This window comes from Schistocerca piceifrons, chromosome 5, assembly GCF_021461385.2.
Source record: "Schistocerca piceifrons isolate TAMUIC-IGC-003096 chromosome 5, iqSchPice1.1, whole genome shotgun sequence".
Lineage (NCBI taxonomy): Eukaryota > Metazoa > Arthropoda > Insecta > Orthoptera > Acrididae > Schistocerca > Schistocerca piceifrons.
Window position 1 is genome coordinate 697783883 of NC_060142.1, and position 25054 is coordinate 697808936.

The 25054-nt window shown below is 39.9% G+C and overlaps 1 protein-coding gene across 1 annotated transcript in view; it reads left to right on the forward strand.

The window, feature by feature from the left end:
- Positions 1–23645, forward strand: part of LOC124799209 (chitin synthase chs-2-like) — a 234151-nt gene extending 210506 nt beyond the window's left edge. The window contains exons 21-22 of the mRNA XM_047262745.1: positions 23005–23227; positions 23350–23645. Coding sequence (XP_047118701.1) covers positions 23005–23227; positions 23350–23645 — 519 coding nt within the window. The remainder of the gene's footprint in view (positions 1–23004; positions 23228–23349) is intronic.
- Positions 23646–25054: the final 1409 nt, after the last annotated feature.

Below are 25054 nucleotides of genomic sequence, written 5' to 3' on the forward strand. Positions count from 1 at the left end.
AAGGAGTCATTCCATTCCCGGGAGCGGAAAGACTTACCTTAGGGGGAAAAAAGGACAGGTATACACTCGCACACACGCACATATCCATCCACACATACAGACACAAGCAGACATATTTAAAGATAAAGAGTTTGGGCAGAGATGTCAGTCGAGGCAGAAGTGTAGAGGCAAAGAAGTTGTTGAAAGACAGGTGAGGTATGAGTGGCGGCAACTTGAAATTAGCGGAGATTGAGGCCTGGCGGATGACGAGAAGAGAGGATATACTGAAGGGCAAGTTCCCATCTCCGGAGTTCGGATAGGTTGGTGTTGGTGGGAAGTATCCAGATAACCCGGACGGTGTAACACTGTGCCAAGATGTGCTGGCTGTGCACCAAGGCATGTTTAGCCACAGGGTGATCCTCATTACCAACAAACACTGTCTGCCTGTGTCCATTCATGCGAATGGACAGTTTGTTGCTGGTCATTCCCACATAGAATGCATCACAGTGTAGGCAGGTCAGTTGGTAAATCACGTGGGTGCTTTCACACGTGGCTTCCCTACCCTCTGGCTCCTATCCTTGTAACCGCCCCCGATGCAAAACCTGTCCCATGCACCCTCCCACCACCACCTACTCCAGTCCTGTAACCCGGAAGGTGTACACGATCAGAGGCAGAGCCACGTGTGAAAGCACCCACGTGATTTACCAACTGACCTGCCTACACTGTGATGCATTCTATGTGGGAATGACCAGCAACAAACTGTCCATTCGCATGAATGGACACAGGCAGACAGTGTTTGTTGGTAATGAGGATCACCCTGTGGCTAAACATGCCTTGGTGCACAGCCAGCACATCTTGGCACAGTGTTACACCGTCCGGGTTATCTGGATACTTCCCACCAACACCAACCTATCCGAACTCCGGAGATGGGAACTTGCCCTTCAGTATATCCTCTCTTCTCATCATCCGCCAGGCCTCAATCTCCGCTAATTTCAAGTTGCCGCCACTCATACCTCACCTGTCTTTCAACAACTTCTTTGCCTCTACACTTCTGCCTCGACTGACATCTCTGCCCAAACTCTTTGTCTTTAAATATGTCTGCTTGTGTCTGTATGTGTGGATGGATATGTGCGTGTGTGCGAGTGTATACCTGTCCTTTTTTCCCCCTAAGGTAAGTCTTTCCGCTCCCGGGAATGGAATGACTCCTTACCCTCTCCCTTAAAACCCACTTCCTTTCGTCTTCCCCTCTCCTTGCCTCTTTCCTGATGAGGCAACAGTTTGTTGCGAAAGCTTGAATTTTGTGTGTATGTTTGTGTTTGTTTGTGTGTCTATCGACCTGCCAGCGCTTTTGTTCGGTAAGTCACCTCATCTTTGTTTTTTTATATATAATTTTTCCCACGTGGAATGTTTCCTTCCATTATATTGATATTATTAATCAAATTGCTTGCATATGGAGTATCGTCTCAGTTGTGTGACTGCATTTGTGATTTCCTCTCAGAGAGGTGACAATTCATAGTGATAGATGGTAAATCATCAAGTAGAACAGAAGTGATATCTGGCATTCCGCATAGTGTCATAGGCCCTCTGCTGTTCCTGATTTACATAAATGATCTAGGTGATAATCTGAGCAACCCCCTTAGATTGTTTGCAGATGACACTGTAATTTACCATCTAGTAAAATCATCAGACAATCAGTTCCAATTAAAAAATGATGTAGAGAGTATTTCTGTATGGTGCAAAAAGTGGCAACTGGCACGAAACAAAGAAAAGTGTGAGGTCATCCACATGGGTACTAAAAGAAATTCAATAAATTTTGGGTATACAATAAATCGCAGAAATCTAACGGCTGTCAATTTGACTAAATACCTAGGAATTACAATTATGAGCAACTTAAATTGGAAAAACCACATAGATAATATTGTGGGGAAGGCGAAATAAAGACAGCGCTTTGTTGGCAGAACACTTAGAAGATGCGACAAACCCACTAAAGAGGCAGCCTACATTACACCTGTCCATCCTCTGATGGAACATTGCTGTGCAGTGTGGGATCCTTACCAGGTAGGATTGATAGAGGACATCGAAAATGTGCAAAGAAGGGCAGCTCATTTCGTGTTATCACGCAATAGGGGTGAGAGTGTCACTGATATGATATGCGAGTTGGGGTGGCAGTCACTGAAAAAAGGTGGTTTTCTTTGTGACGAGATCTATTTATGAAATATCAATCACCACCTTTCTCTTCCGAATGCGAAAATATTTTGTTGACACCCACCTACGTAGGGAGAAATGATCATCATAATAAAATAAGACAAATCAGCGCCCATACAAAAAGATTTAGGTGTTCCTTTTTCCCATGCACCATGCGAGAGGGAGTGGTAGAGAAGTAGTATGAATGGTTTGATGAACCCTCTGCCAGGCACTTCAGTGAGAATTGCAGAGTAACCATGTAGATGTAGATGTACTGTATGTCTGATTTACTCAAACATGCAAACATAATTTATTCAAATGGTTATTGGCTTTGCTGTGTGACATTGATGACCCTGATGTAATCAGCTTGCAGAGACCAGAAGAATGAGTAAAAACTCTCAGGAGTGACAAAAGAATTTTCCTCAGGCTATGAACATTCACACCTCAGTGGGCGCAGAAGGTCTGTCAGTATGACGACTTGCCGTAAGGTTGCCATCATTCTTGCCTCACAATCCAGCAGCCTAGTTTGCACAGCTAGAAGCAAGTTTCCATTATGCAGGAATAACTACTGATAAAACCAAATTTGCTCTAGTGTTCAGCCAGCTTGACCACCATTACATGGCTGTAGACATAATTACAGCTCCTCCTGCACTAGAGTCTTATGACACCCTCGAGACAGAGTCAGTTCATCACAAGAAGGCATGTGCATCAAGTTCTAACACAGGGAAGCAGAGGAGACACAAAATTCATAATACCTGAGACACCTATGCAGTTAAGTTGATGCAGGAACTGTAAATGACATCTCGTTATGTACGCTTCGTAGTAGCTGTTTTCTGGCCCAGTTTTAAACTATAGTTGCATCTCAGGAAGAAATTTCATTAGATACTGTTGCAGATCTGGCTGGCAGAATTCAATATGCAATAATGTTGCCATCAATCAATGTTGTAGTGGTGCCATGCAACAGTGCTTCGTCATCAGTAGAGATGGCTGCAAGTTATGACTGCCTGTCAGGCAGGGTCAGTGCTCTGGCTAGACAGACAAGTGAACTACTGTCTCATCGTAACTCTGAGAATGACAGATGACGTTATCTTAGAAGTCTGTGTAATTATCTCATGACAAACTCATCTGTGCTCAGTGGTGCAGAGCAACCTCCTGTGGTATGCTGGTATCATTGAAAGTTTGGAGATCAGGCACACAAGTGCATCTCACCATGTGCTTACCCAATTAGCAGTGGCAGTCAGATGTAGCCCCCATCTTATTACTAAACAGTATCTCAGTATCTTTACGTTAGTGATCAGAAAAATGGAGAAAAACTTCTTTTAGACACTAATTTGGATTTGCACATTTACCCTCATACTCACCTGAATAATTGCCTTTATTGAATAATAACCTTATTTGGAATTTTATGTTTACTGACTGTAGTGGAACTGGTCCTTCGGGAGCAGTGGTGCTGGGTTGAGAGATGTGCACACATTTTCAAAAACATCTCTTTATTTTCCAAAAGCCCACTGAAAGAAAAAAAAATCCCCTCCCAGAGGTGAGGTCCAGTCCCACTCACAAATACGCACAATATGAGGTGTGGTTGGAAAGTTTTAAGAATGGATCTGCTACTGCTTACTGATTTGGCAGGCAGGCACATGGAGGGTGGAGAGTGAGTTATTGCCTTGTCCTTGAATGCCCTCTGACAGGAAACTGCATTTCCTTTATTCAGTTCGTTGTGGCAGCTGGTTAAGTGTGGGTCTGTTAGGGCTTGTTGCTGGATTCTGTCTGCGTGAAAATGAATGTAAAAATGGAGAACGAGTTTGTGTGAAATTTTGTTTTAAAACCAGGAAATGAGATTCTGAGACTTACAAACTATTAAAAACAGCTTTTGGAGATAATTGTACGAGCCAGTCAAATGTTTTTGTCTGGTTCAACAGATTTAAAAATGGCGGTGAATCATTTGAAGATGGACCACAGTCCAGCTGTCCTTCTACTTCAAAAATAAATGAAAATGTTGTGAAAGTTTGTGACTTAAAGCGCTCTGATCGTAGACTTACAATTAGGGAGATGGCTGATGAACATAATTTAAGTTTCTATGTAGTTCACTCAATTTTAACTGAAGAACTGAACATGTGTTGAGTGTCCACAAAATTCATTTGAAATGTGTTGTCAAGTGACCAGAGACAATACCGACTTGAAGTGTGCCAAGAACTGATTATGCTAAAATGACCCAGATTTGTTAAATAGGGTAATTACAGGTGACAAATTGTGGGTATATGGATAAGATCCTGAAACCAAGTTGCAGTTCACCATGACCGAAAAAAGCACTGCAAAGTTGGTCGAAGGTGAAGACAATGTTGGTGACTTTTTCGATTCTACTAGTATTGTGCATCATGAATTTACCCCTGGAGGATAGACAATTAACCAGGAATACTGCAAATGTACCTTGAGCATTTGCGCGGAAAGGTGTGGAGCAGAACGCCTGCATTGTGGAAAGACAGGAGTTGGGTGCTACACCATGACAATGCTCCAGCTCATCGTGTCTTCTCCAGCATTGAATTTTTGACCAAATTCAAAATTCCTGTGCTTCCACAACAGCCATATTCCCCTGATTTGGCCCCTGCAGACTTCTACCTGTTTCCTAAACTGAAATTTTCACTGAAAGGGAAGCAATTTGACTTGACTGAAGACATCCAGGCAAATCTGGAGAGCGTCCTTAACACCCTTTAGGAAAAAAAATTCCAGGAATGTTTCCAAAAGTGGAAACACCATTGGAGTTGGTGTGTCCAGTCAGAAGGGGATACTATTTTGAAGGGGATGCATCACAGTAGCATGTAAGTACCGCTGCTGTACAATTACAAGCCCATTGTTAAAACATTCCAATCACACCTCGTATATCCACCATTTTTTCTCAAGCAGCAGCAACACTATTAATAAGAACATTTCAAGGCACAAATACAAGTCAGCCTAAAACAGTTATTGGTCAAGCTCCTGCCTCACTTAACATGAAATGTCGCTGAAGGTGTCCACCCAAAATTCTTACAAAGAGCTCAGTCATTTAACAACAAGAACGTTAGCAGATATAATTCAAGCACAATGCTGGTCAAGCTCCAGCTTCAGTTAACACCAGACGACTACTGAAGGTGCCCACCTGAATTTCTTATGAAAATTTTTGATTATTTAGTATTAGCATATTTAATTCAAAACACAATGCTGGTCAAGCTCCTACTTAACTTCAAACCGGCAATGGAGCTGCCCACCCAAAACTTCTTACACAAAATTTAATTTACTTAAAAAGCAGGAACATTAGAAGGTTAAATTCAGAACAATGCTTGGAAAGCTTCTGCTTCAATTAACATCAAACTGGTATTGAAGGTGCCTCCCCAAATTTATGACGCAAAATGTCAGTTATTTGAAAACTGAACATTAGCAGATTTAATTCAAAGCACAATGCTGGTCAACCCCCAGCTTCAATCAACCTCAAACTGGCACTAAAGGTCCTGCCAAAAATTGTTGACATAAAAATTAAGTTACCAAGGCAAGTACCAACTTTTTGAAACACAACTACTGATCAAACTCTGGCTTCAGTCACAACCAATTAATTCAAGGCACCAGTTGCATCCGGTATTGGTAGCATAACTTGAGTGAGAATGAAACGGATCAAATTTTTAATCCCATTACAAATATTATTCCAGGTTCAGATCCAATTACTGTAACTGTCAAGGAATGAGGTGATGGCAATGGCTGCCATACATAAACAAAACGTAGATAATCTTGAGATACAACTACTCGCAGCTCACACTGGCCCACTTGCTCAAGTGACCACCACACATCGGTTTTAATTTGACAGTCACAGCCCGTCTCCCAGCAGGCCACAAGTCTTCATCAGCCAGTCATAGCCAAACTCACAGGCACTCTTAGTGCTTCTTCTTAAAATGGTGCTGACACTTGAGACAAATTCAGGCAGCTCTCAGCACCACTGAAGACATGAACATCATTGCTGCTCTGACAGGCTGTCTCTGTTTGGCCCACATCTCTGAAACGATGTTTTCAAGTCACTGGCCACTCACTAAGAAGGCTGCTCCAATTGATGCTGCTCCAGGTCGCACCATCAGCAGTTATGGCTGTCCAGGCCTTAGTTACAGTTGCGCACTCTTCAGATGCAGTGAGTAGTTGCAGGAATTTCAGCTTGTCGCACACTTGGTGATGGGTTGTACTGTCGTGTTGATATCGTGGGGCTGATTATTGGAGCCAACTTCCTGGTATATTACCGCCTTCTGCCTATTGTGGTAGATATGAGGTTTGTCAGTAGCATTGCTGGACTTTAACTGTTGAATTCTCAGGTGGAGCAGCAATACACAGCATCAAGCTCATGCAGGCAGCAGGAAGAAAATATGCTGGGTCACTTGACCAGTTTACAGCCATAATATGATCACCAGGCACCCTGAGGTGGGTATGTCACAGTACTATGCATTACTTATGCCATCCCAAGCTCCTAATCATCTCACTATTGCAAGGGCAAAATTTGACTTGATGCTCAGGGAATGGATTATTCACACTTCTAGCAGACCATAGTCATTACTTCTCCATCTGGTACTCAAGAAGAGTGGTGCATGGTGCCTGTGTGGTGATTATCGTATGCTTGATCTAAGGACAATTCAGGACAGATAGCCAGTACACTTCTTAAGAGACTACAATTATGTTCTCCATCATGCCTCTGTCTTTAGTAAGACATATGGACTATCAGACCAATTGTGTGTTTGGATTGAAGAGTTCCTAGATAACAGGACGCAGCATGTCATTCTCAATGGAGAGAAGTCTTCCGAAGTAAGAGTGATTTCAGATGTGCCGCAGGGGAATGTCATAGGACCGTTGCTATTCACAATATACATAAATGACCTTGTGGATGACATCGGAAGTTCACTGAGGCTTTTTGCGGATGATGCTGTGGTGTATCGAGAGGTTGTAACAATGGAAAACTGTACTGAAATGCAGGAGGATCTGCAGCGAATTGACGCATGGTGCAGGGAATGGCAATTGAATCTCAATGTAGACAAGTGTAATGTGCTGCGAATACACAGAAAGATAGATCCTTTATCATTTAGCTACAAAATAGCAGGTCAGCAACTGGAAGCAGTTAATACCATAAATTATCTGGGAGTACGCATTAGGAGTGATTTAAAATGGAATGATCATATAATGTTGATTGTTGGTAAAGCAGATGCCAGACTGAGATTCATTGGAAGAATCCTAAGGAAATGCAATCCGAAAACAAAGGAAGTAGGTTACAGTACGCTTGTTCGCCCACTGCTTGAATACTGCTCAGCAGTGTGGGATCCGTACCAGATAGGGTTGATAGAAGATATAGAGAAGATCCAATGGAGAGCAGCGCGCTTCGTTACAGGATCATTTAGTAATCGCGAAAGCGTTACGGAGATGATAGATAAACTCCAGTGGAAGACTCTGCAGGAGAGACGCTCAGTAGCTCGGTACGGGCTTTTGTCAAAGTTTCGAGAACATACCTTCACCGAAGAGTCAAGCAGCATATTGCTCCCTCCTACGTATATCTTGCGAAGAGACCATGAGGATAAAATCAGAGAGATTAGAGCCCACACAGAGGCATACCGACAATCCTTCTTTCCACGAACAATACGAGAATGGAATAGAAGGGAGAACCGATAGAGGTACTCAAGGTACCCTCCGCCACACACCATCAGGTGGCTTGCAGAGTATGGACGTAGATGTAGATGTAGATGCTAAACTGCACAAAGGCCTTTACATGAAGTTCCATGGTGGATGAAGACATTCCAAAAATAGTGACAATCACTCCATTTGGCTTGTCTGAGAGTCTCTATATGATACTGGTTTGCACAACACTGCTCAGTCTTGGCAAAGGTTCATTGACTACATGCTGCAAGAATTGTCATTCTGTTTTGCTTACCTACAAGACCTTATCTTTTCAGTCACTGCAGAACAGCACCAGCAAAACTTGGCGGAAGTTTTCAAGTGCTTAGAACATCATAGTGTAATATTAAACACTACAAAGTGTGTCTTGAGTAAACCAGAGGTTATCTTCGTAGGTTGTCTAGTTTACCAGCAGGGTCATAGTTGCAGCATGGGGAAATAGAAGCCATCTCATGAAGGTCTCACAGCCAGAAACCATCAAAGAACCATGCTGTTGCTTGAGAATGCTGAGTTTTTACTGGCATCAACTGCCCTGCACAGCCAAATTGCGAGAACTGCTGCTGCAGCCCTCACTGGCCCCAAGACAAAGGGAAATGCACCAATCCACTGGACCAATGTGATGAGCTCTGCTTTTGTGGCCTTGAACTGAAGCACAGCAAATGCTAGACTCCTAACACATCCTGCATTGGATGCACAACTGGTGTTGGTTGTTGATGCTAGCCAGACATCTGTGCAGTGTTGCAGCAGCAAGTCAATTGTGCAAGACAAAAACAAGTGTTCACCACGAGAGTACAAACTTCTGGAATTCGTTGTCCAATTTAGCACTGACATTCTCCACATTTCAAATATTAACAAAGTTGGTGTCAACAAATGTTACTGATTTAATCCAACTTGCAAAAACACAAGAATGTGATCAGGAACTCCAAACTACTGAATGATGCATCATTCACCCATCAGTTACAACTTGTTGATTTTTATGATTGAGATCTGAAGTTTTATTGTGACATTTCCAGTGGAGGATCTCATCCTCTGCTGCCAGCTGAGTTCTGCTTATGAGGTTTTGATAGCCTCCTTAACCTATGCCACCCTGGCATTAGACCAACAACTTGCCTGGCTCCAAGAGGTTTTGTCTGGCCTGATATGATGATTGTCACAAGTGGGCTTGTGTTTGCCTTGAGTATCAGTGCAGTAAGATATCCCATCATATGCGTGCACCAGTTGGAGATTTTCCATCCAGACATGACAACATGCTTCATACATGTGCACATAGATATAGAAGGTCCACTCTCACTGTCCAGTGGTCAATGATATCTGTTGACTGCAACTGATTCATTTCATCCATTGTATAGAAGCTATACTGATCAATAATATGTTGGCAGCAATGCTAGCTTTTGCCTTTGTGTCAAATAGGGTTTCACGCTGCATGCCATTATGAACTGTGGCCGACAGTTTGAGTCAGAGCTATTTAGTCAACCCAGTAAGTTATGTGGCACTCTCCATTGCAGGACAATCAGTTACCATCCTGCAAGAAATGGCATGATTGATCATTGGCATTGATGTGTCACAACACAAGTTGGACCACTGACTTATCTGTGATCTTACTTCATCTTTGAATCACTTAAAACATGACTTGAATTCATCATCAGTGAAACTACATACCACGAAGCTCATCAACTGCGTGGCGAATTCATTGATGCTAGTTCTACACAGCTACCTGATCATGACCAGTCAGACTTCATTTGTCACCTGCGGGAACATGGCACATGCTTTCAACCTTCTCAATTGTCTACACATTAACAACATCTAGCTATGTGCACCTACTGCTCACACATCATGTTACATATGGACAGTGTCAGACCTTCACTAAAACTTACATACACAGGTCACCAAAAAAGAATTGCTATCTTAATGAAGAACACACCCTTGATGTTGGGTACTCTTTCCTGCAAGATTTTTAGATGATGCTCTGCTACTCCCTAGGGGGCTGATGTAACAGTCAAGATCATCTACTAATGTGTTCACATTTCACAGCTGTCAAAGAGTTTGCACACCAGCTGCCAAAGGTGCCCTTGTTCACCATCAGCTCTTGTTCTGTTCTCTTTGTTTTTAGCAACTTTTTATGAAAGTGCCAGTATGAGAACTTCCATGCAAATAGAGACAGATATCAACCAGCACTACTCTAGAGCTTAACTTGTCTCAGGTTCTTGCGGAATATCTTCTGTGTTCTGCATTCATTAGTAAATGTTTAATGTACATGGTACACAAGTGTTTATATTTTGTGCACTGTTTTGGCTACTTGCTCAAACAAACAAACATAATTGATTCGGATGGTTACTGCTTTGCCTTCACCAAACAGCATCATCAGTAATATCAAGTTTTTACTGATATATTACATATGTGATATACTAGATATACTACACTGATATACTAGATATGTGTTTGCTTTAACCATCCACTTGATTTAAAAAGTTAAAAATTTCTGACTAGATTGACTTTCCAGCTCTGATTCCTTGCTGTGGATCTGCAGACAATAAATCATTTGTTATATTTTATGTGTTGCATAGAGCGTTTGATTATTGGTATTCTTTCTGGACTTTAAACAAATGACTGATATATAGATGTTCTTGACAGTTTAATGGATATACAATTTAATTAGCCATTGTGTGTTGTATTAAGTAAATAGTGTATTCACACAACATTTGGTCATTGCGAGTTCCCGAATCTTGCATCAGAATGCAAATGCAAATGTTTTATTCCACTGTTGAGCATGTTTACATGCAATTGGTGTGATCAGTGTTAACATAATAACAATAGCAATAATAATAATGTGAACTTCAACATGACAAATGTTATTAACTACAATATAATAATCCAAGATGGATACAACACATATTTGTGCAAATGTCAATAACAACAAGAAGTTTCCTAATAAATCAATTACAAGATAAATGAACTACATAGTTCAGTGAATGACAAATAAATAATCAAACAGATAATCAACAATAAATACATGAAACAAAAATAAAATAGTTGCACAGTGTGGCATATGTGTAGTTTGCAGTTACTTTATAGTTCATTCTCATAAGGAAAGTGGGTCATTTGTCACATATTCAAGGAACTATTGAGCAGAGTAAATTGCTTTACTTTTGATCCATCTCAAAAGCCTAGTTTTAAATTTATTCACTGGCACTGTGTAGGCATTTTCACATAATTTGTTGAAGTAGACAGAACCAAGATATTTGTAGCTGTTATGTGTCTTTGCAAGCCTACCATATGGCATATTAATTGCATGTCCACTTCTTACATTATGGTCATGCACTGTTCTCCTTAAGTCAAATTTACTCAGATTCTCTTTAACGAAGACTAGGCAATTGTAAATATACAGGCCAGGAACTGTCATTATATTTAGTTTCTTAAAATAATCTCAACATGATTCATATGGGCTAAGTTCTGCTGTGCACCTTATGGCTTTCTTTTGCCATTTAAACACTAATTTTGAGCCTACGGAATTTCCCCATAATAGTATTCCATAACTCAGGTGCAAATGGAAGAAGCAAAATATGCATATAACAGAAGCTCTTTACTGACACTGCTCCTCAGCTTGTACAGCAGATATATGGCTCGTGCCAATTTGCCACATATCTTCCCTGTGTGGGTATCCCAGCTGAGCTGTTGATCTATATGAAATCCTAATAATTTTACTGTTTTGTTATCATGACTGGGAGCATTCAGATTGAATACAGTAGCTTCAGTTTTACTATCATTCTTCTGCAGTACATTTGCCTCAAACCAAGTAGTGCACCTCTCCAGTGCCACTGCCGCATGGCAGTGTTGCACACTTTCAATTTTGGTATCACATGTGATGAGTGTTGTGTCATCAGCATATAGCACTCCATTACATGATACAACTGCAGGTAAATCATTTATATAAATAATGAAAAGGAAAGGTCCAAGCACAGATCCATGGAGACATTTTGACATTTGATTATTTACCTTAAATAACTGTTTTCTGTTGTCCATGTATGACTGCATTAGGCATAGAACATTCTCTCTCACTCCGTAGTGGTAGTTTCTTTATCAGAATATTGTGGGAGACCATATCAAAAGCTTTCCTGAGGTCCAACAGTGTTGTTCAGATAATATCTTTATTTTCAAAACAATTGTATATTTTTGCTACCATACTCTCAACTGCTTTGACTGTAGAAAGGCTGGATCTGAAACCATCCTGTGAGGAGGTGAGAATATCATTATGTTCAAAACATTGACTCATCTGTTTATGCATGCAGGATTCTATTATTTTTAATATTATGGGATAAGTGATATTGGTCAATAGTTATCTGGTGTTGCTATATCTCCTTTCTTATGTACTGGTCTAACTGCAGATATTTTTAAACATTCTGGACAATTACCTTCATTTAAAATTTTGTTGAATAATTTAGTCAGTGGTGTTACAATTTGATTTCTGATATATTTAATAACATAATTTGAGAGACCATAGTAATCCTCTGCTCTAGAATTACTGAGCTTAGCTACTGATTCATTGAGCATTTTCTCAGTTACACAAGTCCAATGAAAGCTGTCTGTCTGTTTACTGTTCATTTCTGGCAGCAGTGCATCTGCCTTACTCACATTCTCCATTATGTTGTTATCTGATTGAGGACTGACGAAATGTGCATTTAGAATATCAGGTGGAATTGGTGTCTGGTATACTTTATCATCACAGTTAGTTTGTTTTAACAATTTCCTATGCAGCTTTGCATTTATTTACTGAGTTCAGTATATATGTATCATTTGCATTGCACTTAGCTGCCTTGATTTCACCTGAAATCTTTTTCACTTTCATGTACATTTATTTGTCAGCTTTATTGTGCTTGGACCTATCATTATAGAGTAGCATTATGATTCTTCTTCTACTTAGATGTGTACCAGCTTTTTAGATTTTGTGGTTTGTTGTAGCGATTTTGCTTTTATATTTTCTTGCTGTGTTTAGGACAACATGCTTCAAAATTTTCAGTTAACAGTTCTAGAAATTTGTTGGTAGATTCACTTGGACCTGCAGTGGGTATTATTTTATCCTATTTTATTAAAGTCAATTTACTTATCAACTTGTTTAGCTTTGATTCATTAATTGGTCTTATAATTTTTCTACTGTCTGTGGAAGTTTCAGTTGATTTACTGTTAAGAATTTGTCTGGCCATAGTCCCTCATAATCTGAAATGCCTAGCTTGATTGTGTTGAATTCTGTTTTTTTTAGATGAAAATTACAAATTATGTTATCTATACATACTTCCTGTCTTGTGGGTTTGTCATTCATGCAACTGAAGTTAAGGGATCTTAATGTATTTAGCAAGTGATCAACCTTTCTATTCTTAAATCTAATGTCTGTATTGATATCACCAAATATTAGTATTCTGTAATTTTTGTATTTGAGTAGCAAGAGAATCAGTTTCTTCAGAAGCTCCACAAACAGGTCTTCATTGTTTTTTGGGGGGTGGTATACTGAAGTTATTATAATTTCCTGGTTTGGCAACATTATGGCTGCAGCTTCAAACTTTGATTTTATGCACAGTCCACTTACATCTATAACTTCATAGATTAGGGTCACACTATTTTTAACATTACAGATACACTACCACATTTAATACTTGTTTTACAATAGCTGGTTGCCAATTCATACCTATTTGGTACACTTAATTTTAGTTCATCATTGCTAAGCCAGTGTTCATTTATTGAAATCACAGTGCAGTTGAAGTTTTCCAGCCAGTACTGAAGTTCATTAAGTTTGTTCTTAAGAAACTGCACATTAATATGTAAGAATGTTACACTTGTACTTATCTTACTGTGGTTTTCCTGTAGCCCTGCAGCAAAAAATCATTGAGATGGGATGGAACTGCTGCTTTCCTCTTACTCAGTGTACAACGGTTTGATGGAGGAACAACTGAATCTCACACTGGAATGATGAAACAGTTTTTATTTAAGTTTTTATGTGAACTGCAGAACTACTCATGACACTCATATTGCTTAATCAATGCCTCCCAAGGCAAACAAACAGAATTCTGCAAGTGCTGACTTATCAATGGTAAACGTTATCCTTAGTTCAGTTGCAGTTGCAGTTATGGTTGGAAAATCCAGTACAGTGGTTTGCCCAGCTTGGGTGACAATTTGTCTTGGCCCATATTATTGCACATGAAACTAAATGAAATTATGTGGTGGTGGAAGCAAATGGCTATGGAAATACAAAACATTCTTGTTTACCACCCCCCCCCCCCTTTCTGCTCCTCACAAGTATTGATAAATACACCTCTATCAAAGAAATGATTGCAACATGTTTGTAACAGTCATAAGCAGAGTGACACAAATATTTTTCTGTGCTGAAGAACTTGATGACTGCACACCATACCAAATAATTTGATGTCTTCGCACACTGACAGGCAATGCAGTGAATGATAATGTACTATGGAATATATGGATGTCATGCTTGGCTGTGCATGTACAGAAAATATTCACAGTTTGCACTAGTGATTGATGCTTTTGCTCAAATTGATGGTCAAATGATCACATCTTTCTCATCTTTGAAGCCACTGTAGAACAGCACTAGCAACACTTAGTGGAAATTTTCTCACGCTTAGAACAGCATGGTGTGGTGTTAAATACTGCCAAGTGTATTTTGGTATATCACAGATTACCCTCTTCTATCATCAAATTTTGTCATATGGGTCATTGCCACTACCTGAGAAAGGCGTTACAGTTATCTCTGCCAGGTCAGTGACCCCTCTGTAGGTGCCGCAAATCCAAACTGCTTAGTTATCTCATAAATTCGCAGCCCTACAAATCCAGTGCTCCATCTGTGTGTCACAACTGCAATACTCTTCCAACAGAAATAAGATTTCAACACAGAAACAGCTTAGTATATAGACAAACTCTGCAACCGCCTGGCAAATTCTTCATTCACACAACGAAAAATAGCACTGAAGCATCAGATTTAGCACAACATCTGTACTTGCAGATTCATAATCTCTGCCCTGCTATTCTAAAGGATGACCATTCTTTTTCTACAATTTGCATTCCTGCAAACAGGCTGTCGTCTGACAAAATTCCATTCAGAACTCTCTCCAACTACTATACAGTGGACCATACACAGTAGCTGCCCACCATGATTGAAAATTTGTTGTTGAGATCAATGGCTCTTCTGTCATGATATCCATAAACAGATTTAAGCCAGACGTCATCTGTGCTGAGATTTTAGCTGGTTCAGAGACAGCAGCTAAGGCTGCAATACTACCTACGTGCAATTCCATGCACTAAGTCATTACAGACTGAGCCTCTGGTTAAATCTTCAGGCACCACTTGTTCTAGGCTATTGCATACGCTTCAGTGTCAAATAATGTTCAGACTTGGGGGGTGGGAGGGGGGGTAAAGTGATTTGGGCAATAAATATGTCTGCTACATTTTATGTGCCTTGTAGATTTGTTGATTATTGATTTTGTCTCTGGCCTTCAAACTAATGATGTTTTTGGCAGTTTGACAGTTACATGCTGTAATTTGCCATTATATGTTCTGCTGAATAAATAGTAGTTTCACATAACAAATTATTTACTAGCATCTCTTTATTTAAGTACACAGAAGCACACACTTGGTGCTAAGAGGATAGAGACAGCTTATCTTCCAACATGTTCCACTACTAGAATTGCTTAATTAAACATAACCTCTGGTAGCATAAGCAAATTCCTCAATTTCTGAATGCTGATTGAAGTCTACCATCCGTAGGCTAATTCCTTATTTTAAGAGGCCACCATAGTTGTAGTGAAGACAGTTAATTCTGCTGTTTATGGAGGGTGGCCTTCCCCATGAACCATGGACCTTGTCGTTGGTAGGGAGGCCTGCATGCCTCAGCGATACAGATGGCCGTACCATAGGTGCAACCACAACGGAGGGGTATCTGTTGAGAGGCCAGACAAATGTGTGGTTCCTGAAGAGGGGCAGCAGCCTTTTCAGTAGTTGCAGGGGCAACAGTCTGGATGATTCACTGACCTGGCCTTGCAACATTAACCAAAACAGCCTTGCTGTGCTGGTACTGAGAACGGCTGAAAGCAAGGGGAAACAACAGCCGTAATTTTTCCCGAGGGCATGCAGCTTTACTGTATGGATAAATGATGATGGCGTCCTCTTGGGTAAAATATTCCCGAGGTAAAATAGTCCCCCATTTGGATCTCCGGGCGGGGACTACTCAGGAGGACGTCGTTATCAGTAGAAAGAAAACGCATTCTACGGATCGGAGCGTGAAGTGTCAGATCCCTTAATCAGACAGGTAGATTAGAAAATTTAAAAAGGGAAATGGATAGGTTAAAGTTAGATATAGTAGGAATTAGTGAAGTTCGGTGGCAGGAGGAACAAGACTTTGGGTCAGGTGAATACAGGGTTATAAACACAAAATCAAATAGGGGTAATGCAGGAATAGGTTTAATAATGAATAAAAAAAATAGGAGTGCGGGTAAGCTACTACAAACAGCATAGTGAACGCAGTATTGTGGCCAAGATAGATGATGATGATGATGATGTTCGGTTTGTAGGGCGCTCAACGGCGCGGTTATCAGCGCCCGTACAATTTCCCAACCTTTGCTCAGCCCGATTTCGCCACTTTCCTGGATGATGATGGAATGATGAGGACAACACAAACACACAGTCATCTCGAGGCAGGTGAAAATTCCTGACCCCGCCGGGAATCGAACCCGGGACCCCGTGCTCGGGAAGCGAGAAGCCAAGATAGACACGAAGCCCACGCCTACTACAGTAGTACAAGTTTATATGCCAACTAGCTCTGCAGATGATGAAGAAATTGAAGAAATGTATGATGAGGTAAAAGAAATTATTCAGGTAGTGAAGGGAGACGAGAATTTAATAGTCATGGGTGACTGGAATTCGAGAGTAGGAAAAGGGAGAAAAGGAAACATAGTAGGTGAATATGGATTGGGGCTAAGAAATGAAAGAGGAAGCCACCTGGTAGAGTTTTGCACAGAGCATAACTTAATCATAGCTAACACTTGGTTCAAGAATCATGAAAGAAGGTTGTATACATTGAAGAATCCTGGAGATACTAGAAGGTATCAGATAGATTATATAATGGTAAGACATAGATTTAGGAACCAGATTTTAAATTGTAAGACGTTTCCAGGGGCAGATGTGGACTCTGACCACAATCTATTGGTTATGAACTGTAGATTAAAACTGAAGAAACTGCAAAAAGGTGGGAATTTAAGGAGATGGGACCTGCATAAACTGAAAGAACCAGAGGTTGTAGAGAGTTTCAGGGAGAGCATAAGGGAACAATTGACAGGAATGGGGGAAAGAAGTATAGTAGAAGAGGAATGGGTAGCACTGAGGGATGAAATAGTGAAGGCAGCAGAGGATCAAGTAGGTAAAAAGACGAGGGCTAGTAGAACTCCTTGGGTAACAGAAGAAATATTGAACTTAATTGACGAAAGGAGAAAATATCAAAATGGAGTAAATGAAGCAGGTAAAAAGGAATATAGACGTCTCAAAATGAGATTGACAGGAAGTGCAAAATGGCTAAGCAGGGAGGGCTAATGTAAGGATGTAGAGGCTTATCTCAAAAGGGGTATGATAGATACTGCTTACAGGAAAATTAAAGAGACCTTTGGAGATAAGAGAACCACTTGTATGAATATCAAGAGCTCAGATGGAAACCCAGTTCTAAGCAAAGAAGGGAAAGCAGAAAGGTGGAAGGAGTATATAGAGGGTCTATACAAGGGCGATGTACTTGACGACAATATTATGGAAATGGAAGAGGATGTAGATGAAGATGAAATGGGAGATATGATACTGCGTGAAGAGTTTGACAGAGCACTGAAAGACCTGAGTCGAAACAAGGCCCCGGGAGTAGACAACATTCCATTAGAACTACTGATGGCCTTGGGAGAGCCAGTCCTGTCAAAACTCTACCATCTGGAGAGCAAGATGTATGAGACAGGCAAAATACCCTCAGACTTCAAGAAGAATATAATAATTCCAGTCCCAAAGAAAGCAGGTGTTGACAAATGTGAAAATTACCAAACTATCAGTTTAATAAGTCACAGCTGCAAAATACTAATGCGAATTCTTTACAGACGAATGGAAAAACTGGTAGAAGCCGACCTCGGGGAAGATCAGTTTGGATTCCGTACAAATTTTGGAACACGTGAGGCAATACTGACCTTACGACTTATCTTAGAAGAAAGATTAAGGAAAGGCAAACCTACGTTTTTAGCATTTGTAGACTTAGAGAAAGCTTTTGACAATGTTTACTGGAATACTCTCTTTCAAATTCTAAAGGTGGCAGGGGTAAAATACAGGGAGGGAAAGGCTATTTACAAATTTGTACAGAAACCAGATGGCAGTTATAAGAGTCGAGGGACATGAAAGGGAAGCCGTGGTTGGGAAAGGAGTGAGACAGGGTTGTAGCCTCTCCCTGATGTTATTCAATCTGTATATTGAGCAAGCAGTAAAGGAAACAAAAGAAAAATTTGGAGTAGGTATTAAAATCCATGGAGAAGAAATAAAATCTTTGAGGTTCACCGATGACATTGTAATTCTATCAGAGACAGCAAAGGACTTGGAAGAGCAGTTGAATGGAATGGAGAGTGTCTTGAAAGGAGGATATAAGATGAACATCAACAAAAGCAAAACCAGGATAATGGAATGTAGTTGAATTAAGTCGGGTGATGCTCAGGTAATTAGATTAGGAAATGAGACACTTAAAGTAGTAAAGGAGTTTTGCTATTTGGGGAGCAAAATAACTGATGATGGTCGATGTAGAGAAGATATAAAATGCAGACTGGCAATGGCAAGGAAAGCATTTCTGAAGACAAGAAATTTGTTAACATCTAGTATAGATTTAAGTGTCAGGAAGTCTTTTCTGAAAGTATTTGTATGGAGTGTACCATGTACGGACAAGAAGAGAATACGAGGGTTGTTTTTTAAGTAAGGGCCGTTCGTGCGTATAGTCCCGTAGTTCGCGCGGACGCCACAACAAGCCACCGCGCCACTTGCCGGCAGCCTTCCCGTTCACACTGATGCAAGTTGCAGCTCTGTAGCTGACGTGTATGCATCGCTGTGCTACTTTATAATGTTTACGATTATTGAATCGCCCGCTGCATGTGAGATATGGTCAGTGATAAGTTTTTTGACCGCGAGAGGCCTATCAGCTGCAGAAATTCATCGTCAGTTAACAGAAGTTTATGGCTTGAATGCAATGAGTGAAGGTAAAGTGCGTCAATGGGTTAGAGAGTTTAAAAATGGCCGTCAAAACCTCCATGACGAAGAACGCTCAGGCCGGCCCTCTGTGATCACTGATGATTTGGTGGCTGCAGTCGAAACAAAGATTCGTGAGGACAGAAGATTCACAATTTCCACTCTTTCTTTGGGATTTCCACAAGTTTCAAGATTGGTTTTGTACAAAATTGTGTCTGAAAACCCAAACTTTAAGAAACTGTGTTCTCGGTGGGTACCCAGACTCCTCACAGAGGATCACAAAGGGAAGAGATTTGCCACTTCATTGGACTTTTTGATTCGTTACGAGGAAGAAGGGGATGACATGTTGAGTCAAATTGTCACTGGAGATGAAACATGGGTATCCCATATCACTCCCGAAAGCAAGCAACAATCGATGGAATGGCGACACACAACCTCACCCATCAAGGTCAAAGCCAAACAGACACTGTCAAAGCGCAATATTATGGCAACTGTGTTCTGGGACCAGCACGGTGTTTTGCCAGTGGACTTTATGCCACGAGGAACAACAATCAATTCAGATGCCTAGTGTGCAACTCTAAAGAAGCTCCGCAGAGCAATTCAAAACAAAAGGCGCGGCATGCTGACAAAAGGAGTTTTGCTCCTGCACGATAACGCTAGGCCTCACACCTCTCAAAAGACTTGGGATTTGATTGATTCTTTTGGCTGGGAAGTTTTCGACCATGCACCATACAGACCCGACCTTGCTCCTAGCGATTTTCACCTTTTCCGGTACCTGAAACACCATCTTGGCGGGCAGTGCTTCAATGACGACGATGAAGTGAAAGCGGCCGTGAACTCTTGGCTGTTGGAGCAAGCGGCCGAATTCTTTGAAGCGGGAATTAAAAACTTAGTTGTACGGTATGACAAGTACTTAAATAAACAAGGCAACTATGTAGAAAAATAGGTAAAAGTGTGTAGAATCAGAAAATGAAAGTTTTTTTACAAAAGTATTTGTATCTTTTAAAAAAAATAAAAACGGCCCTTACTTAAAAAACAACCCTCGTAGAAGCTTACGAAATGTGGTGCTACAGAAGAATGCTGAAGATTAGATGGGTAGATCACATAACTAATGATGAAGTATTGAATGGAATTGGGGAGAAGAGGAGTTTGTGGCACAACTTGACAAAACAAAGGGACCAGTTAGTAGGACATGTTCTGAGGCATCAAGGGATCGCAAATTTAGCAGTGGAGGATAGCGTGGAGGGTAAAAATCATAGAGGGAGACCAAGAGATGAATACACTAAGCAGATTCAGAAGGATGTGGGTTGCAGTAAGTACTGGGAGATGAAGAAGGTTGCGCAGGATAGGGTAGCATGGAGAGCTGCATCAAACCAGTCTCAGGACTGAAGACCACAACAACAACAACATGGTGCAGAATGTTTTGAGAGTGATAGGAGTTGTGTAGAGTCCATCTTGAAGAAAGCATATGTTATTTAATTAACCCTCAAAAGGGCGTACCTATGTATAAAGTGCACCGATCACAAAAAAAACATTGTCTTGTATCATTCCGTTGTAGTTTTTCAGAGCCCATACCTACTCCATCATTACTGTTTCAGCTTATTATAAGTTGTGTTGTCATACCTCCAAGTGAGCAGCAGAACTATACAATAAACAGTGAGCTAGGTGAGAAAAAATTTATGACCAGTGCACGAAAGTGACCCAGATTCTGAACTACAGCACAATTCCAGATGAAGCACCTATCTACGAGTTAAGTAGTCACCAAATAAGTACTTGGAAGGGATCTGATGCAACTGTGCTGTTTGATGCTTTGGGTGGATCATTAGTGTGGAGTAACACTTGTACATGACAACTGAGTGATCTGATGAAAGTTTATTTTATTATTGATTAATGAAACAGTGATCTATCTCATATAACATAAGTTTATTTTATCACTGTTCAATTAAACTAAGATTAAACTGTGATTTTGCTCCTACATGTTTATCTTGGTAAGATATAGATGACTATTGTTTACATCTGTACAGAGTCCACCAAGCACCCACTCATGTTACGAAAAATGGTGCACCCACTCGAGGGTTAGTGTAGAGATACAAGGGGAAACAAATATCTTTTCAAACTCGGCTACAAAATAAATGTGTTACTTCCTTCTCAAAGTGTAGAATCACCAGATAAAACAAACTAAAATTAGGAACAGAGAATCAGAACAGAGTACTTGTACCATGATCCTGTGAAATTTTAAAAAACATCTTGAAGGTCAAAGAATAAAAAATATGAAATGAGTGATCACAGTCTTTAGAGGACAGTAAGTAATTTTACAAGAGTGAGAACCAGAACTAATAATACAAAAAGGGGTATTTGGGGAAAATAATTCTGGCAATGATGCCCTTGGATAAAATATTTTTTATTTTCTTTCACCACTAGATTTAAATAACATATTAAACATATGATTTTCCACCCTCCATGTTGTTGTGGTCTTCAGTCCTGAGACTGGTTCGATGCAGCTCTCCATGCTACCCTATCCTGTGCAAGCCTCTTCATCTCCCAGCACTTACTGCAACCCACATCCTTCTGAATCTGCTTAGTGTATTCATCTCTTGGTCTCCCTCTACGATTTTTACCCTCCACGCTGCCCTCCAATACTAAACTAGTGATTCCTTGATGCCTCAGAACATGTCCTACCAACCGATCCCTTCTTTTTGTCAAGTTGTGCCGCATACTCCTCTTCTCCCCAATTCTATTCAATACTTCATCATTAGTTATGTGATCTACCCATCTAATCTTCAGCATTCTTCTGTAGCACCACATTTCGAAAGTTTCTATTCTCTTCTTGTCCAAACTATTTATCGTCCATGTTTCACTTCCATACTCCATACAAATACTTTCAGAAAAGACTTCCTGACACTTAAATCTATACTAGATGTTAACAAATTTCTTGTCTTCAGAAACACTTTCCTTGCCATTGCCAGTCTACATTTTATATCTTCTCTACTTCGACCATCATCAGTTATTTTGCTCCCCAAATAGCAAAATTCTTTTACTACTTTAAGTGTCTCATTTCCTAATCTACATCAGTCAACACCTGCTTTCTTTGGGATTCGAATTATTATATTCTTCTTGAAGTCTGAGGGTATTTTGCCTGTCTCATACATCTTGCTCTCCAGATGGTAGAGTTTTATCAGGACTGGCTCTCCCAAGGCCGTCAGTAGTTCTAATGGAATGTTGTCTACTCCCGGGGCCTTGTTTCGACTCAAGTCTTTCAGTGCTCTGTCAAACTCTTCACGCAGTATCGTATTTCCCATTTCATCTTCATCTACATCCTCTTCCATTTCCATAATATTGTCGTCAAGGACATCACCCTTGTATAGACCCTCTATACACTCCTTCCATCTTTCTGCAGCCGGCCGGTGTGGCCGTGCGGTTCTCGGCGCGTCAGTCTGGAACCGCATGACTGCTACAGTCGCAGGTTCGAATCCTGCCTCGGGCATGGATGTGTGTGATGTCCTTTGGTTAGTTAGGTTTAAGTAGTTCTAAGTTCTAGGGGACTGATGACCACTGATGTTGAGTCCCATAGTGCTCAGAGCCATTTGACCCATTTTTTGACCTTTCTGCTTTCCTTTCTTTGCTTAGTTCTGGGTTTCCATCTGCACCATGGTTTAAATTATTTCATTCATGTGTCATCCAAGCTATATTAGCTACTACTGTTTCAGTTAGTTGGTGTTATTTCTTATATCATTTTTCCTACCTCAATGTACCTGTTCTTCTCTATAATTGCTCTATGCAATTTGGCAGAGACTTCTGTACCAAACCAGCTTGACTTATACTTGTTACTGTCTAGCACACAACAGAAGCCATGCCAAAATTAAGTCATAATTACTTCTCATCATAGATTTTGCTGTAATAAGAACATGTTTGTGAATTTGTTTACAGGATAATGATCAAGAAGATGAAGAAGCCCTTAGGAAAGAGATCATAGCTGTAGTTTCACATATGCAACAGATGCCACCGGAAGCTGATGAAGAACAAGATAAAAGGAAACCATCACAGAGAAAATTGACGTGTTTGATGCCTTCTCCACAAGCACCTAAGAGTGTAAATTTAGCTGATAATTTCAAAGTCAGCATACAACAATTTATGAATGATGGAGAGCGTGGTAAATAACTTACTGTCACACTTTGCAAATTTACACTGCAATGAGCTTACACAGTTAAATATTTTTAGCTAATTGATCATTACAGTTGAATTAAATTTGTATTATTTCTGTTCCTTTGACAGGTATTGACCATTTCAGTCACCGTTATAGTCTCAGGAAGAGAACAGCATCACACTTAATGAACATGCACAGAAGGACAACTATAGAAAGGCGAAATTCTAAGGCACTGGCTGGAAATAACAAGATGTCGACAACCTATCCTCATTTGACATCACCAGCACACACAGAAATTGCTAATGAAGGTCATGTGAATGCAGGATTTGATGGTTTTTCAGAGGATGTAGGAATAAATAGAAGACCTTCTCAGAAGAGAAAGAGTATAGTTACTTTTGCAGATACCGATGTTAAATACAGTTGACAGATCTGAGAATTATTTATTCATTAAAAGCCATTGCTTTAATCATTAATTATTTGTAAAGAACAGTGTAAAAAGCTATAACAACATTGAATACTACTCTGTAAATAAAATTTCATTGCTGGTCCTAGGTAGTAACACCAGTACATTTCAGGTATCATAACAACACTACAACAAATGTACCAAACCTAACTGCCTTCCAGATGATATTTCTGTGATTTAGAATTAAAAAGTATGCATTATTTTTTTACTGTAAAATCTTTGTTCATTATTTATGTGAACAGGGTTAAAATAAGAAAAACTTATGCTTCTACAAAAAAATGGATTGGAGTAAAATAAGAAATTATTATTCACTTATATGTGGGTTGATGCTGAATTTCACACTTCCACAATCATGAAAGGCTGCTTGGATTTTCTTACACTTTCTTGGATGGAGAGATATTTGAAGTCCGTGACTAAAATTGTCTTTAGTTTTGGTCAGTAATTTATTGATCACTTTGGCTACTTTAAGTATATTTGTTCAATTTTTGAAACACCAATCTTAATTTGAAACAACATATCCAAATATAACTATCTTGTATCATGTGAAATGTCAAATTTCAAAGGAAGAGTCCTGTATTTATAACAACAGTTCACTGTCATCATCATCATCATCATTTTCCTTTCAAGGATTAGTCCATTACCTGTTCCAGACCCAGAAACAAATAAAACCATTCCCATCTTCTTTGAGGTCTTCCAATGTCTCTTTTCCCAATTTTCTTGGCATTTTCTTGAGGTGTTGCTTCCAAACTTCACAATATTTTTGAATTTTTTCATTCGTGTTGAAAATATTTAATTGTGTTCTAAAAATCATTGTTTCTAATCATGTCTCTTCTTGTGCAGCCCTTTGTTTTCCTTAGGAACCTCATCTCTGTTGTTTCTTTGACCCAGCTTTTGTTTCTGTAGGATAACACAGGAACTGCCATCACTTTACAGATTTTCATGATGATCTCTTTTTGCTCTTTATGGTCCAATGTTCTCCTGTGGTACCACAGACAGGCACTCATAACAAGAGTTATGACAGTAAACTGATGTGAAAGGTAGTTCTTTCCATTATTCTGAAAATAGATGTTGTGGCTAGTCTCTTACTGCTATCTTTTCTCAGTTATCAAGAAGTAGAGAAAATAGAAATCATTCTACATTTTGTGACGATGTTCAATTTCTGATATGTGCATTGCAACTGTATGCCATTTACAATAACATCTGTAGCAAGGATTTAAAACATCCCTGCTGCAGATAATGCAATTTGGAAGAGAGCCTCTTAATTATGATTTTGTGTACTACAAAGACAAAAATAAAATCTGGAGACAGATGTGGATATTAATCCAGAAATCTATTTACTGTTCAGAAACACTAGTTGATGAGGCTTATTT